Below are 15,421 nucleotides of genomic sequence, written 5' to 3'. Positions count from 1 at the left end.
AGGAATACAAGATAAAATATTTGGGATATATATGTCAACTACAGTTGTGAACTTCGATAAAAGATCTTTAAATTATTAAAGTTTTCTTCATTTAAAACATAAGATGCGCAACTTCTTGTTATGCGTCGAAGTGGTGTTTGGAGTGAGACTGGCTTCTGCTGATGCTCGGTAATGAAGTGCTCGTGCTCTGATCGATCAGTGACGTTACCATGAGAACGGGAGGCTGAGAGAAGGAGGAAATATCTTCACCTCTGGCAAAATGAGCTTCTTCAATGCTCAGCAGAACGACGAGGAGAACAGAGGAGAGCAGAGCAGCGGAGAGATTCATCTGCGGGATTCATGTGTACGGTTCCGTCTGTGTTTGGAGAGATCCGTACAGCGCCGCAGAGATGATGGATTACTCACTGTCAGGTCGCAGGGCCATAATCAAATTAAGTGTTAAACGTTTTTTGTTTTGTTTTTATTTTACATTTTACTTTGCTTGTATTCTATTTTTCCATGGGACTATCAGAGCCAGATACATTATACACAGTATATATATATACTGTATATATATGTGTGTGTGTGTGTGTGTGTGTGTGTGTGTGTGTGTGTGTGTGTGTGTGTGTGTGTGTGTGTGTGTGTGTGTGTGTGTGTGTGTGTGTGTGTATACACACACACACGCACGCACGCACGCACTTTGGATATATTGGATGGTTTTAATAAGCATTTTTTTGTGTCTAAGACCCTGACGGACTCGATACACAACGCCAAAGTCCTGTTATGATTTACAGTGCCTGCTCAAATTCACTGTGAAATTTCTCCAAGGGTGACAAAAACACTAACACTTAATTTTAGAAGTCTACAAAAAAGAGCGAAAAAAACGCAGAGAGCACAAGGGCAGGGGGGAAAGGCTGGGAGGGGGTCTCACAGAGAAAAAAAGCCTAGCTTTGGGGAAGGTGTGCAACGGAGGGTGAAATTAGAGCCCGCAGTGCTACATATTGCACCAGAAGCTCCTCCAAAAACACCAGGAGAAAGAAAAATCATCCTCTAACCTAACTAGGAGGCAGACTAGCCGACTTGCCCCCTGCGTCCCTTAGAGATCCGTCCAAAACATTTCCACTTTACTGCCGCTTTATAGAGCCAAGAAAGTATTGCAATCTTCGTTTATACAAAAAAAAAAAAAAAAAAAAACAACAACAACACCACAGAGCTCACGCATCAACTAATAAATATAAAATACGTTAAAAAGTTGTAAATATTATATGAGGTCATATTCTCGCCATTAATATTTTACATAAAATGATTTCCTCATCTATTTCGGCTTAGCTTTTCTCAAAACTTTTTATTTAAATTTTATTTTTTCAATAATTAATTTTGTATTATTTATACATAAACGTTCCTAAATTTCAAAAAATTAATTATTTATTTTATTTTATTAAGAATGACACCTATCAAATAATAATAAAGAAATAAATGTGCAATTTATTTTTATTCGTTTAATACTGCAGTAGGCAAAGTATTTTAATTGCAGATATCTGAGGGTTAAAAAATAGAATTTAATTAAGCCTACACTATCGAAAACTAAAATAAAGTAAAATCTTGCAAAAAGTTACGCTATAGTCTAATTATTGAGCTGTTAAATACAAAAGTGAAAGTATACACTTTACCAAGCAACACCACAGACGTTTACGTACTTAAATTTACTTATAATTTGCCAAACATTACCTAATTTGAGAGTCTTTTTCCCCCGAGAGCATTGAACACGTTCTGAGCCATTTTTTCTTGGCAAAAGTTACTGTTAATAATGTGGATACAACGGCTAAACTTGTCTCCAAGCGCAGCAAAATAAAACTGAAAAAAGAATGAATGTTAGCCTATATTTAACTGAGATTGAAGAACATCAAAACAGCACTGCTCCACAATCAAGACGAAAAAAATGCAAGAATATAACAATTAATTTAAAAACTATTTAAAAAAATATATTGCATCAAACACTAAAACTTAATTCATCTATTTCCTCAACCCTTGTTTTGCTGTTTCTCAGGAGGGTTTGCAGACGACAGAGCGCCACCTACAGCCAGTCTCCGTGAGTCTGACCCGATCCAAAAGCGGCTCACCGCAGAGACAAGCGCAGCAAATCAAAACAAGATGGTGTTTAAATCAAACCATAATCACACCATCGACCTCCCCATTAATGACATTAGAGCTGCGCTTTTCCAGCTAGACGCTTATTTGGCATTATATTCCAAAGGCCTCAGGTGCTATAGCCTATCTTTTCATTCTGAGTGTTTATAAACATCCATGTTTTAATTCAGCGCATATTACACAATTAACTGTCATTGAATTGATTGTAAAACTAATATGATATCATTGCATTGCATTGAAGAAAATGCGCATATTTGATTTTGACAGTAGCATTATCACATAGAAAAGCAAATTATTTGCTCTCATCCTCTCTCAATTTCCACTAAACTCTCTCTCTCTTATTGACTCAGATGCACTGGGTTTCTCCCTCCCCTTTTTGGAGTGACAGGCGGATGGAGCTTCATCTGAGCGAATCACAAAGTGCTGGAATCTACTGCCTTTGTCTGATACACTCATCCATAGTGGCGAAAGGGGGTCCGCGTGAAGGAGGGGGCCGGAGCTTTTTACAAACCGATACAACCGAGCCAAGTCGTTCAGTCCCGGGCCGTGCGCGCACGCAAACGCATCGTGTTGTTATTATTGAGGAAAAAAAGGTGCGCACAGGAAACCCGCAGTCTCCAATGCTTCAGCTATCTGTCACTACGCGCAGATCCAAGAGAAACGGCACCTGCTAACCGAGACCACCAGGATATAACACGCAAATGGACGGGACGTGCGCTGGAAAATGAGTTGTGGGGAAAACATGCATGCTGAAAACATTTAAGCGTCCTTTGCGTTGAGAGCACTCTGTTTTGACCCAGAACGCACGGTCATGCCTGACACCTGACAAATCCTGCGTGGATTTGCAACTTTCCGAAGTTTCCCCCGATATCCTCGGCTGGATTCACCTTACGTCCTTCTTCGATTCTTTCAGTTGTTCTGTGTTGTAAGAAAGACGAGACGGCGACTTCAGTTGATTATCTGTCTTTTCTCGGTTATCCGATGGATATTCACTGTAAGGCAGACCCCTTCTCCGCCATGCACCGTGAGTTACACTGGAGTTTATCTGGAGAGTGTTTTTTTTCTTCATCACATTTGAGCCAATTAACACCCTCACTGGAATAATTTTTAACCTCATATATATATATATATATATATATATATATATATATATATATATATATATATATATATATATATATATATATATATATATATATATATATATATATATATATATATATACATATATATATATATATATATATATACATATATATATATATATATATATATATATATATATATATATATATATACATATATATATATATATATATATATATATATATATATATATATATATATATATATATATATATATATATATATATATATATATATATATATAAAATCACAGTTCATTGTATTTCGAGAAAATTAAGAGTAAAAAAAGTACAATTTAGAAAAATAAAATCTATTTTTAAAAAACTATTTTAAAAAAGCAGCAATACATTAAAAAAGTGAAACAATTTTTTTAGCATGAAATAGCTATGATTAATAAAAAAAAAATAATGAAATTAGCCATCACGTTTTTTAATGCATCAAAGTACCGACTTTTAATTAAATACAACTATGAATGTTTTAAGAAAACAACTCAACTGAGATGAACAATATGTAATTTGATCAAACAAAACTGTTTAATAATTTATAGCCCATCCAGAGAAAGAAAACAAAAATGCTCGTGTAATTTAATAGCTCACCTACGACTAACAAACCCCAGTATTGTTTCGACAAGAACAAGCCACAGTTTAATACCCATCCATGGAAAGCAGATATACGAAAATAATTGATATCTCTAGGTTGATGTTTTGTAATTGATATTGGGAAACGCTTCAAAATAATATTGATTGAAAAAACGTAAAATATATTTACATTTAGCTTATGGTATCGTGTTTTAGTCATAACAATGATTATAGCCTATTAATATATATATATATATATATATATATATATATATATATATATATATATATATATATATATATATATATATATATATATATATATAGTTATTCTGCTATGTAGTATAAGTGTATGTGCATAATATATAAAACAATTGTAAATATAATCTAAAACAACCTACGTAAAAATAATATTTGATATTCCAAATAAAAAATAAAAGCTAACATATACAGATAATGCATGTTTTGTGTAAACACTAACCTAAACAATAACAAAAAAACGCAATTTTAATTGCCAAATTATTTCATAACTGCATATATTCGTTTGCGTTTGTTTATTCGTTGCTTAATGTGAGTAAAATCACGCACACAAAGTGAAATTCGCCGTTTAATCTGTGGTTTCTCACTGGCGGATCTTCTGTTAATTGGACGATCGAATGTGCCGGACTCTGTGACCGGCGGCCTGTATGTAATGTTATGTTGTGGGTGTTTGTTGTTGTTGTCTCCGGTATAGGGCACGGGGGAGTGAACCAGCTGGGCGGGGTGTTCGTCAACGGGAGGCCTTTACCTGACGTCGTGCGCCAGAGAATCGTGGAGCTCGCGCATCAGGGGGTCCGACCCTGCGACATATCCCGACAGCTGAGGGTCAGTCACGGCTGCGTCAGCAAGATCCTGGGCAGGTGAGACCCCCATCCAATGTGGAGAGATCTGAAATGTCAAACATGGACCATTGAAAAACAACGTTACTTGATCTATTTTTTTGTGCTGTGATCATCTGCATTCTCAAATAAAGGTACACATAAAATATTATTGATTGGATTTACATTTTTTTTTAAGTAAGTGGTTGCAATTAATTTATATGGATTGAATTTAAACAAACAAATTAAATGTTGTTCAACTTAATGTGTGTTTAAATTCACCCCATATAAATAGTTTGCAACCATTTACCTTTAAAATATAGAAATCTAATGAATCTATTTTTTAGTGTACCCAGTCAAACATTGACCCTTTAAGAGCATTGCGTTAATTGGTGTATTTTTGTGCGCTGAGACCGCTGATCATCTGCACTCGCAGAAATGAAGGCACAAGAGCTTTTATTGGGGTGGTACCTTTTCAAAAGGGACGCGTTTGTACTTATAGTCTATATTGGTACCTCAAAAGTATACTAAAAAATCAAAAGATAAGCATTTGTAATTTTGCACCAACCAAGTGACAACTTTTGTACCTTTATTTGTGAGAGTGTGGTTTTTAACCTTCGCTTTATAATAAGGTTGTATTAATGTTAGATAATGCATTTATTAATATGAACAAACAATGAATTCTGCATATATTACAGTATTCATAGATAACGTTAATGAAAATAAAGTCGTTGTACATGTTAACACACGATGCATTGACTAATGTTAACAATAATTAATTTGGATTTTAATCATGCATTAGTAAATGTTGAAGTATTGCACTTCATGTTAGTAAATACATTAACTAATGAAACCTTATTGTAAAATGTGACCGGTTTGGTTATTATGGACGAACCCGACATTACAAAGTACTTTAAAAAAAAAATATATATATATAAGTTAAATATGTTAATAATAATAATCCATATCTTGGGTTTGTTCATATTTTACCCAGCGTTTTTGTTAAAACAACCCAGCATTTTTAGTTTATAAACAAGCTTCACAAGTTCAAATGTACTCTCAGTGAATAAGAGTGCATAAAAGACAACATGCACACATATTAAAATGCATAGTTTTAGATTGAGAACCTCACACATATTGCTGTTATGGAAGATAATAAACTATATTTATATAGACTATATTATAGATAATATAGATAATAGATATAGATAATAGACTATATTTCAGCTGAATATAATGTGTGCATTTGTTCCGATTATGAGCGTTAAATTCGGAATGGTCTGTACTTATGATTATTATTATGTCCCCCAAAACGAGTTTCCCTCTAAAAATGTGTGCTTTAATTGTTTTCAGCAAAATATATCAATTTGATTTTGACAGTGTGCTGCAATCAGAACTAGTGCACAGGCGGAATAAATCAATTATTTACTAACCGATGATCTGAAACGATTACATAAATGATTAAAATAAATTAATTTGTTAGTTCGGGTTATTTCAACAACAACAAACGCAGAAGGAGAAATGCTAATGAGTTGGCTAAATCGCCGCATGACCATTTCATTAAATAATTGATCTGCTTTATTATTACACACACGTTTTCAACTTCAATTGATTGTGAATGTCCAGAAACACGTAAGCTTCCGTTTTCAACCAGATTTGATCTAATGTTAATAAGTGGGTGACTAAAACAGATGGGCTGTTTAATGTCCTGCTGCGCAAAATCTGAAATTAGTATTCTAATCATATGATAATTTCCTACCGGTTCTGCTATGGGTCGTGTTAAGTAGCTTAGATAAAACATTTTCATGGCTTTGTTACAACGCATCTGTTGTTCAGTATTGTCATTCGCTGCGGTCATGTTATATGAAAATCAGATTTACACGTGTTCCGCGCAGATACTACGAGACTGGCAGCATAAAACCTGGAGTCATCGGAGGATCCAAGCCTAAAGTGGCCACGCCGAAAGTGGTGGATAAAATAGCGGACTACAAAAGACAAAATCCCACCATGTTCGCCTGGGAGATCCGGGACAGGCTGCTGGCGGAGGGCATCTGTGATAACGACACCGTCCCCAGTGTCTCCTCCATAAACAGGTCAGCTCAACTATATCCACTTTAGCTACTTTATTTTTCTAGTGGCATGTTTCCCGAAAACTTCTTTGCCATCTGTGTTATAACCGAGCAAAATAGCCAATTTATTTATTTATTTATTTATTTATTTATTCATTCATTTATGACTATTGTGTTATCTGTAGCATATGTGTTCACTGTATATTACATGTGTAAACTGATCAAAGGTTATGGAATACTTTAAGGGTCTTTGATCTCACCGGTTGCTATGGTTACCAGGTGTACGCGCCTTTATGGGTGTCTATTTAGCGCGGGCTAATTTTTTAATAGTGTTTTATACATGAACGATCTTTTTTTGGACCATTTTTAGCACTATTCAAACGAGAAATATTAGCAATAAAAGTTGTTTATTCTATTTATTATTAGTTTGAGGGAAAATATTGCATTTATTTAAAACTATTAACATCGCATTGCATTTAACTTAATAAATAAGCGTTCTGTTTTTTTTTTTTTTTTCTTTAAAGTAGCCAGATTGGGTTTTTTTTTAGTGAATATCAGACCATTGTGGTAGTATAAAGGTCTGTTCTGTGGCTTTGCCGGTGGTCTTATGGGTGTAATTTAATCCCTTGCTTCAAACTACGGCAACAATGACAGACTGAAGCTCTAAAATCTCATCTGACCTAGTGAAAACCGATCAATGAACGGAGATCAGACCTGGAAAAAGAGAGACAGATCTGCTCATTTGAGTTCCTATCATTATTTATCCGCTCCTTCTGTTTTCAGAGATACACATCAAGTCATTTGGGACGGTGTTTTTTCGTGTTTCATCATTTTCGGTTTCCCAAATTTGATAAGAAACTTGGCTTAAATGTTTTGTGTTAAAGTGTGCACACTGGTTTATACCTAATTTAACAAGATTCCATTTGATTGTATAAGTGTGCATTTATTAATTTTCATAATATTAATTTCAACATTAAAAACACAATAAGTTATTTTAATAATGTCTTAGTAAATATTATTTAATGTAACTTAAATTACAATGGAATAATACTGTAACAATATTGCTCATCATTGGGTTATGTCAGCTTATACATTAATTAATGACGTTTAAAATTGATAAGAGGCTATACTTATTTGTGTAGAAACATGCATGGTGCTTATTTGTGTTAATATGTTATCATAAGATTATCATTTGATAACTTAAGTGTGCATGAACAATAATTCTAAATGACTTATGAATTGTAGTTATTATTTAGTTCAACATTAAAAATACATTGAGTTATTTTAATAATGCCTTAGTTAATATTATGGGTCATACTTTACATTAAGGTTTATTAGTTACAGGAACGACGTCTTAACAATACTTGTACAGCATTTATTAACCATAGTTCATCATTTACTAATGCTTTATTAGTTAATTCGCCGTGAGTTAACATGAACTATCAATGAACAACTGTATTTTCATTGACTAACATGAACAAATACTGTAATAAATGTATTGTTCATTGTTTGTTTATGTTAGTAAATGCATAGCATTAACTACAACCCTACTGTAAAGTCTTACCATATTATTTAATGAAACTAAATTACAATACTGTAACAATATTGCTCCTCATTGGGTTATTTTTAGTTCGTACATTAAATAATGAAGCTTAAAATTGATAAGAGGCTATAATTATTTGTGTAGAAACATGCACGGTTCTTATTTGTGTTAATGTGGTATAATAAAATTTCATTTTGATAACATAAGTGTGCATGAACGATACTTCTGACATACAATGAGTTATTTTAATAATATATTAGTAAATATTAATGTAACTTAAATCACAATGAACTAATACTGTAATAAGATTGCCCATCATTGGGTTATGTTAGTTAACACATTAAGTTTAAAATTTATAAGAGGCTATAATTATTTGTGTTGAAAGCTTCATGGTTTGTGTTAATATGTTATTATACGATTTTCATTTGATAACGTAAGTGTGCATGAACAATACTTCTAAATGACTTGTGAATTTTAGTTAATATCAATTTTAACATTAAAAATACAATGAGTTATTTTAATAATGTCTTAGTAAATTGTATTGGTCACACTTTACAATAGGGTTCATTAGTTAATGCATTTACTAACAGGAACATTAACAATACTTGTACAGCATTTATTAACCATAGTTCAATGTTAACTAATGCATTATTAGCATCTAAGTTCTTGCTTGTTATAATAAGTTAATGCACCATGAGGTAATATGAACTATCAATAAACAACTGCATTTTCATTGACTAACATGAAAAAATACTGCTGTAAATGTATTGTTCATTGTTTGTTCATGTTAGTAAATGCATTAACTCACATTAACTAATACAACCTTATTGTAAAGTCTTACCATATTATTAAATGTAACTTACATTACATTGAACTAATATTGCTCATCATTGGGTTTTGTTAGTTGATACATTATTTAATGAAGTTTAAAATTGATAAGATTCTATAATTATTCGTGTAGAAACATGCACGGTGCTTATTGGTGTTAATATGTTATTGTAAGATTTCCATTCGATAACATGCGTGTGCATAAACAATATTTCTAAATGACCTAATAACTTTAGTTAAAATTTCAACATTGAAAATACAATGAGTTATTTAATAATGTCTTAGTAAATAGTATTTAATGCAACTTAAATTACTCAATGTTAGGTTATTGCAAACATTAATTAATGCAATTTAAAACCTATAAGAGACTATATTAGTGTTGAAAGATTCATGGTGCTTGTGTTAACATTTTATTAAAATATTTTCATTTGATAACATAAGTGTGCATGAACAATACTTCTAAATGACTTAATTTTAATCAATATTAATTTCAACTTTAAAAATACAATGAGTTACTTTATTATTGCCTTAGTAAATACTATTTAATGTAACCTAAATTTTAATGAACTATTACTGTAACACTATTGCTCATCATTGGGTTATGTTAGCTTGCACATTAATTAATGAAGTTTTAAACTGATAAGATGCTATAATTATTTGTGTTAAAAGATGCACAGTGCTTTTTTTGTATGTTCATGCTATTATAGGATTTTAATTTAATAACATATGTGTGCATGAACAATATTACTTATTATTTTTAGTTAATAATAATTTCAGGATTAAATAATATTTACTAATATATTAAATTAACTCATTGCATTTTTAATGCTGTAATTATTATTAACTAAAATGATTAAGTAATTTTGTTCATGCACACTTATGTTATCAAGTGAAAATCCTATTATAACATATTAACACAAATAATTATAGAATCGTATTCATTTTAAACTTAGTTAGATAACTAACATAATCCAATGAAGACCAATATTCTTACAATGTTAGCTTGCTGTAACTTAAGTTACTTCAAAAATATTCACTAATACATTAACTCATAGTATTTTTAAAGTTACTTAAGTTACAGCAAACTAACATTGTAAGAATATTGGTCTTCATTGGATTATGTTAGTTTATACATTACGCTTAAAACTGATAGGGGCTATATTTATTTTGTGTTGAAACATGGTGCTTATTTGTGTTAATATATTGTTATAAGATTGTCATTTGATAACATAAGTGTGCATGATTAACACTTCTAAATGATATATTCATTTCACTTAATATCAATTTCAACATTTTAAAAAACTACTTACTAAGTTACTTCAATAATGTCTTAGTAAGTATTATTTAATGTAACCTAAATTACAATGAACCAAAGCTGTAACAATATTGCTCATTATTGGGTTATGTTAGCTTATAAATTAATGACTAATGAAGTTTAAAATTTATCAGAGGCTATAATAATTTGTGTAGAAACATGCACAGTGCTTATTTGTGTTAATATGTTATTATACGATTTTATTTGATAATATAAGTGTGCATAAACAATAATTCTAAATGACTTATTAGTTTTAGTTATTATTTCAACATTACAATATGAGTTACTTTAATAAAGTCTTATAATATATTATTTAATGTCACTTAAATTACCATGGAATAATACTGTAATAATATTGCTCATTATTGGGTTATGTTAGTTTATACATTTTGTTTAAAACTGATCAGAGGCTATAATTATTTATGTTGAAACATGCACAGTGCTTATTTGTGTTAATATGTTATTATAAGATTTTATTTGATAATATAAGTGTGCATAAACAATACTTCTAAATGACTTATTAGTTTTAGTTATTATTTTTTACTGTGTTTTATTATTATAAAACAGTATTATTATTATTATTATTAAAATTTTATTATTATTTTATTATTATTATTATTATTATTACTATTATTATTATCATTATTATTATTATTATTGTTATTATTATTATTAAAATATTAGTTACTTTAAAAAAGTCTTATAAATATTAATTTATATAACATAATTATTTAATAATATATCATTTAATGTAACTTAAATTACCATGAAATAAAACTGTAATAATATTGCTCATTATTGGGTTATGTTAGTTTAAACATTATGTTTAAAACTGATAAGAGGCTATAATTATTTGTGTTGAAACATGCACGGTGCCTATTTGTGTTAATATGTTATTATAAGATGTTCATTTGATAGCATGAGTGTGCATGAACAATATTTCTAATTGACTTAATAATTTTAATTAATATCAACTTCAACATTAAAAATACAATGAGTTACTTTAATAATGTTTTAGTCAATATTATTTAAAGTACTTAAAGTTACAGCGAACTAACTTTATAAGAATATTGGTCTTCATTGGGTTATGTTAGCTTATACATTGAGTTTAAAATTAATAAGACACTATATTTATTTGTGTTGAAAGATGCACGGTGCTTTTTTGTGTTAATATGTTAAAATAAGTGTTTTATTTGACAACATAAGTATGCATGAACAAAATTACTTATTAATTTTAGTTAATATTATTTTCAACAATAAAAATACGTGCCCGTAATAAAAAGTTATTTAAATAATGTATTAGTACATATTATTTCAAGTAACTTAAATCCCAATGAAATAATAACAATGTTGCTCATCATTGAGTTATATGGTAAGAGACTATAATTTTATTAAAAGATGCATGCAATCATAAGATTTTCATCTGAGAACACAAAGTGAGCACTTCTAATGCCTGATGTTTAACATTAAAATAGGACGACTTTTATATTCATGCATTAATAAATACTATTTAATGTTATTTAAATTACAATAAACTGATCAAGACTGTAACAGTGGTGCTTATTGTTGGTTCATGTTAGTTAATACATTAATTAATAAACCTTTATGCAAATGGTAATAACATAACACCACAAAAAATAAATTGTGTTATGACCAATGAACACATTTTAATGCATAATTTAGTTTTATTTTATTTATTAATTATTATTTCCATATGGAATGATGATCGATAATACACACCTAAACTTCAATATGGGAAATCTGCAGCAGACGTAATCCATAATCCAATAAGATCCTATTTACATCCTTAAAATGGTGTTTTAGAGTAGCGTGTCAGACCGGTGTGGAAAATCAAAACGTTAAAAAGAAGCAGTGAGGCGCTGAACTTTGGTTAAGATTCACTCTTCCATAAAACCAGACTCTGCATTACATTTTAATGAGTCGATGGCAAAGAATAGAGCGCCTCACACAACAGAAGAGAAGCCTGGAAAAAAAATTCATTTCATGCCTCATGGTCACCTAAAAAGGGCCATTTGAACGCCTTTTGACATGAACTTGTGAGATAAATGCAAAATGTACGTTAATGTAATTACCGGAGCCCTTAAACGTCTCGAAAGTCTAATTGAATTCAGTCTGGATGTATTTTGAAACAGGAAGCAGGCCTTTGTTTATGAGGGAAATTAAAATATGAATGCCAGCAAATATGACTGCCTTTTTAAAGACTGTATTAGCAATAGCTTAACTTTGATGGAAGGCTATTTAGTTTTTATTTAAAAGTGTGTCGATATACTCATGCATGAAGCCCTGGATTATTGAATAAGGGTGAAATCGAGCTAGTCTGTTCATTGCAAAATAAATAAATAGATAAAAATAATAATAATGCTTTGCTTATTATACGTTTTTGTCTTGTTTCTAGTTCAGATATGAAACCATTTTTAAATCAGGAAGCATTTTCTAGACCAGGACACAATATTGTTTTGTTTTCAAAAATAACAAGTAAAAAAATAAGTAAGTTTTTCCTTAAAACAGGCTAAATAATCTGCAATTTCATTACAGCACTGGCAGATTACTTTATTTATTTATTTTAAGAAAAAATTCACATAATTTTGACTCATAATTTCTGAACATAAAACAATATTTGTTTTACGTGACTAGAAAATGCTTATTGATAAAAAAAAAAAAAAAGATATTTGGTATAGAAATGACAAAAACATGAAATAAAAATTATTAATTTTTCTACAGTGTCAAAAATGATATGATCTATAAATCATGACAACATATGTTTTTAGTTAATTGTAGCTTATTAAACTAAAGTTAATCATGTTCCAGCTTAATTTGATGTTTTAAGTCAGTTTAATATAATATAAGTGTAAATGACTAAAAATTTTTTGATTAAATACACTTCTTCAAAAAAGGAAAAAAAAATGCTTGTTGATTAATATGCAGGTTGTGTTGCTGTTTTATTGATTCTTCATTCTTTAGTGTTAAAATCTCTAGTTTGTGTCTCTTTTTTTGTGTGCAAACTGAGATGGATTAAGATGAATAGGGGTTTTCCTTAAAACAAGCAAAAATACCCTGCCAATCCAAAGCAAAAACTAGATTTTTTTTTACTTAACCCACTGGCAAATTATTTAACAGTTTTAGAAAAAAAAAACACGTAGCTTTGAATCAGTATTTCTAAGAACAAAACAACATTTGTTTTACGTGTCTACAAATTGCTTCTTGACTGAAGAGTTATTAGATATTTGGACAATAAACGACAAAAACTTGAAGTAAATAACATTTTTTTTTCCGTTCACTGTGAAAAATGATTGGATCAATAAGTCTTGACAACATATGATTTTAGTTATTTTTAACTTATTAAACTAAGTTTACCATGTTCCAGCTTAATTGTATGAGTTACGCAAGCTGTTTTAAGTCAGTTTAATATAAGTTTAAATGACTCATAAGGTTAACTTGACAGAGCTTATAAATTGCAGGCAACCAGTATTTTTTCAGTGCAGTGTTGATATTTCTTGAGAATTTTGATCAGATTTACTTCTTCAAAAGAGGAATAATAAAAAAAAGAGTTTGTTGATTAATATGCTAATTGTGCTGCTGTTTAATTGATTGCTTTAGGGTGTTTAAATCTGTAGTTGGTGTCTTTTTGTGTGTGTAAAATGAGACAGGTCAAAATAAAATGGAGTTTTCCGTAAAACAAGCAAAAAAGTCTGACATTCCAAACCAAAAACTTGATTTTTTTTTTATTAACCCACTGGCAGATTATTTAACTTATTAAAAAAATACTTAATTTGACTCAATATTTCTGAAAACAAACATTTGTTTTACACATTTGTTTAGAAAATGCTTCTTGAATTAAGAATTATTCGATTTTTGGACTAGAAACAACAAAAACTTGGAAACAATATGATCAATAGGTCATAACAACACATGTTTTTAGTTATTTTTAACTCATTAAACTAAGTTAATTAAGTTTCAGCTTAATTTTATGAGTTACACAAACTGTTTTAAGGCAGTTTAACATAAGTTTAAATGACCCATGAGGTTAATTTGGTTCAGCTTATAGATTTAAGGCAATCAGTATTTTTTATAGTGTATTGATGATCATATTTGGCAATCCTGATTAATTTAACGTCTTCAAAAGAAAAGAAAAAAAAAGTGTTTTTGATTAATATGCAAGCTGTGCTGCTGTTTTATGGATTGGTTTAGAGTCTTTAAATCTCTGGTTTGTGTCTTTTTATGTGTGCAAACTGAGACGGGTCAAAATGAAGTGGGGTTTTCCTTAAAGCACGCAAAATAATCTGCCTTTTCAAACCAAATCGAAGATTTTTTTTTTAACCCACTTGAAGATTATTTAACTTTAAGGAAAAACTCGTCTTTTTTGACATTCTTTTTTTACTTGTCTACAAAAGGCTTCTTGGTTTGGGAATATTGAGATATTTGAGCAAGAAACAAGACAAAAACTTAAAGTAAGAAATCTTTTTTGGTGCATTGTTGATAACATTTGGGAATTTTTATCAAATTCACTTCTTCTTCTTCTTCTTCTTCAAAAAAAAGAGTTTGTTGATTAATATGCAAATTGTGCGGCTGTTTAATTGATTGAAAGTGTTATAATCTCTAGTTGGTGTCTTGTTGTGTGTGCAAACTGAGACAGGTCAAAATAAAGTTGGGTTTTCCTCAAAACAAGCAAAGTAATCTGTCAATCCAGCCTGATCTCACCAGAAAACGTAATTATTTTACGTTTTGCCAGTTTAGTGGCTAATTTGTACGAATTCGTATGAGTTCAGTCGTATGAAATTGTACGATTTTAAAGAGGAGGCGTGGCACCTGACCCCACCCCTAAACCCAATCGTCATTGGGGGATGAGCAAACCGTACTAAATTGTACGAATTAGATCGTACAAATTCATACGAATTAGCCACTAAATCAAAAAGTTATACGAATTGCCGTGAGATTGT

The 15,421-nt window shown here is 30.3% G+C and overlaps 1 protein-coding gene across 4 annotated transcripts in view; it reads left to right on the top strand.

Moving 5' to 3' along the window:
* The first annotated feature begins 2,661 nt into the window (after positions 1–2,661).
* Positions 2,662–15,421, top strand: part of pax2b (paired box 2b) — a 75,365-nt gene continuing 62,605 nt past the window's right edge. For 3 of the 4 annotated variants that reach the window (XM_073917886.1, XM_073917884.1, XM_073917883.1), the window contains exons 1-3: positions 2,662–3,151; positions 4,585–4,750; positions 6,604–6,801. In XM_073917886.1, the coding sequence (XP_073773987.1) occupies positions 3,109–3,151; positions 4,585–4,750; positions 6,604–6,801 (407 nt within the window). In that variant the 5' untranslated portion in view covers positions 2,662–3,108. 4 annotated transcript variants of the gene reach the window in all.

This window comes from Danio rerio, chromosome 12 (genome assembly GCF_049306965.1).
Source record: "Danio rerio strain Tuebingen ecotype United States chromosome 12, GRCz12tu, whole genome shotgun sequence".
In the NCBI taxonomy this organism is placed as follows: Eukaryota; Metazoa; Chordata; class Actinopteri; order Cypriniformes; family Danionidae; genus Danio; species Danio rerio.
This window is presented reverse-complemented; position numbering and strand designations above follow the sequence as displayed.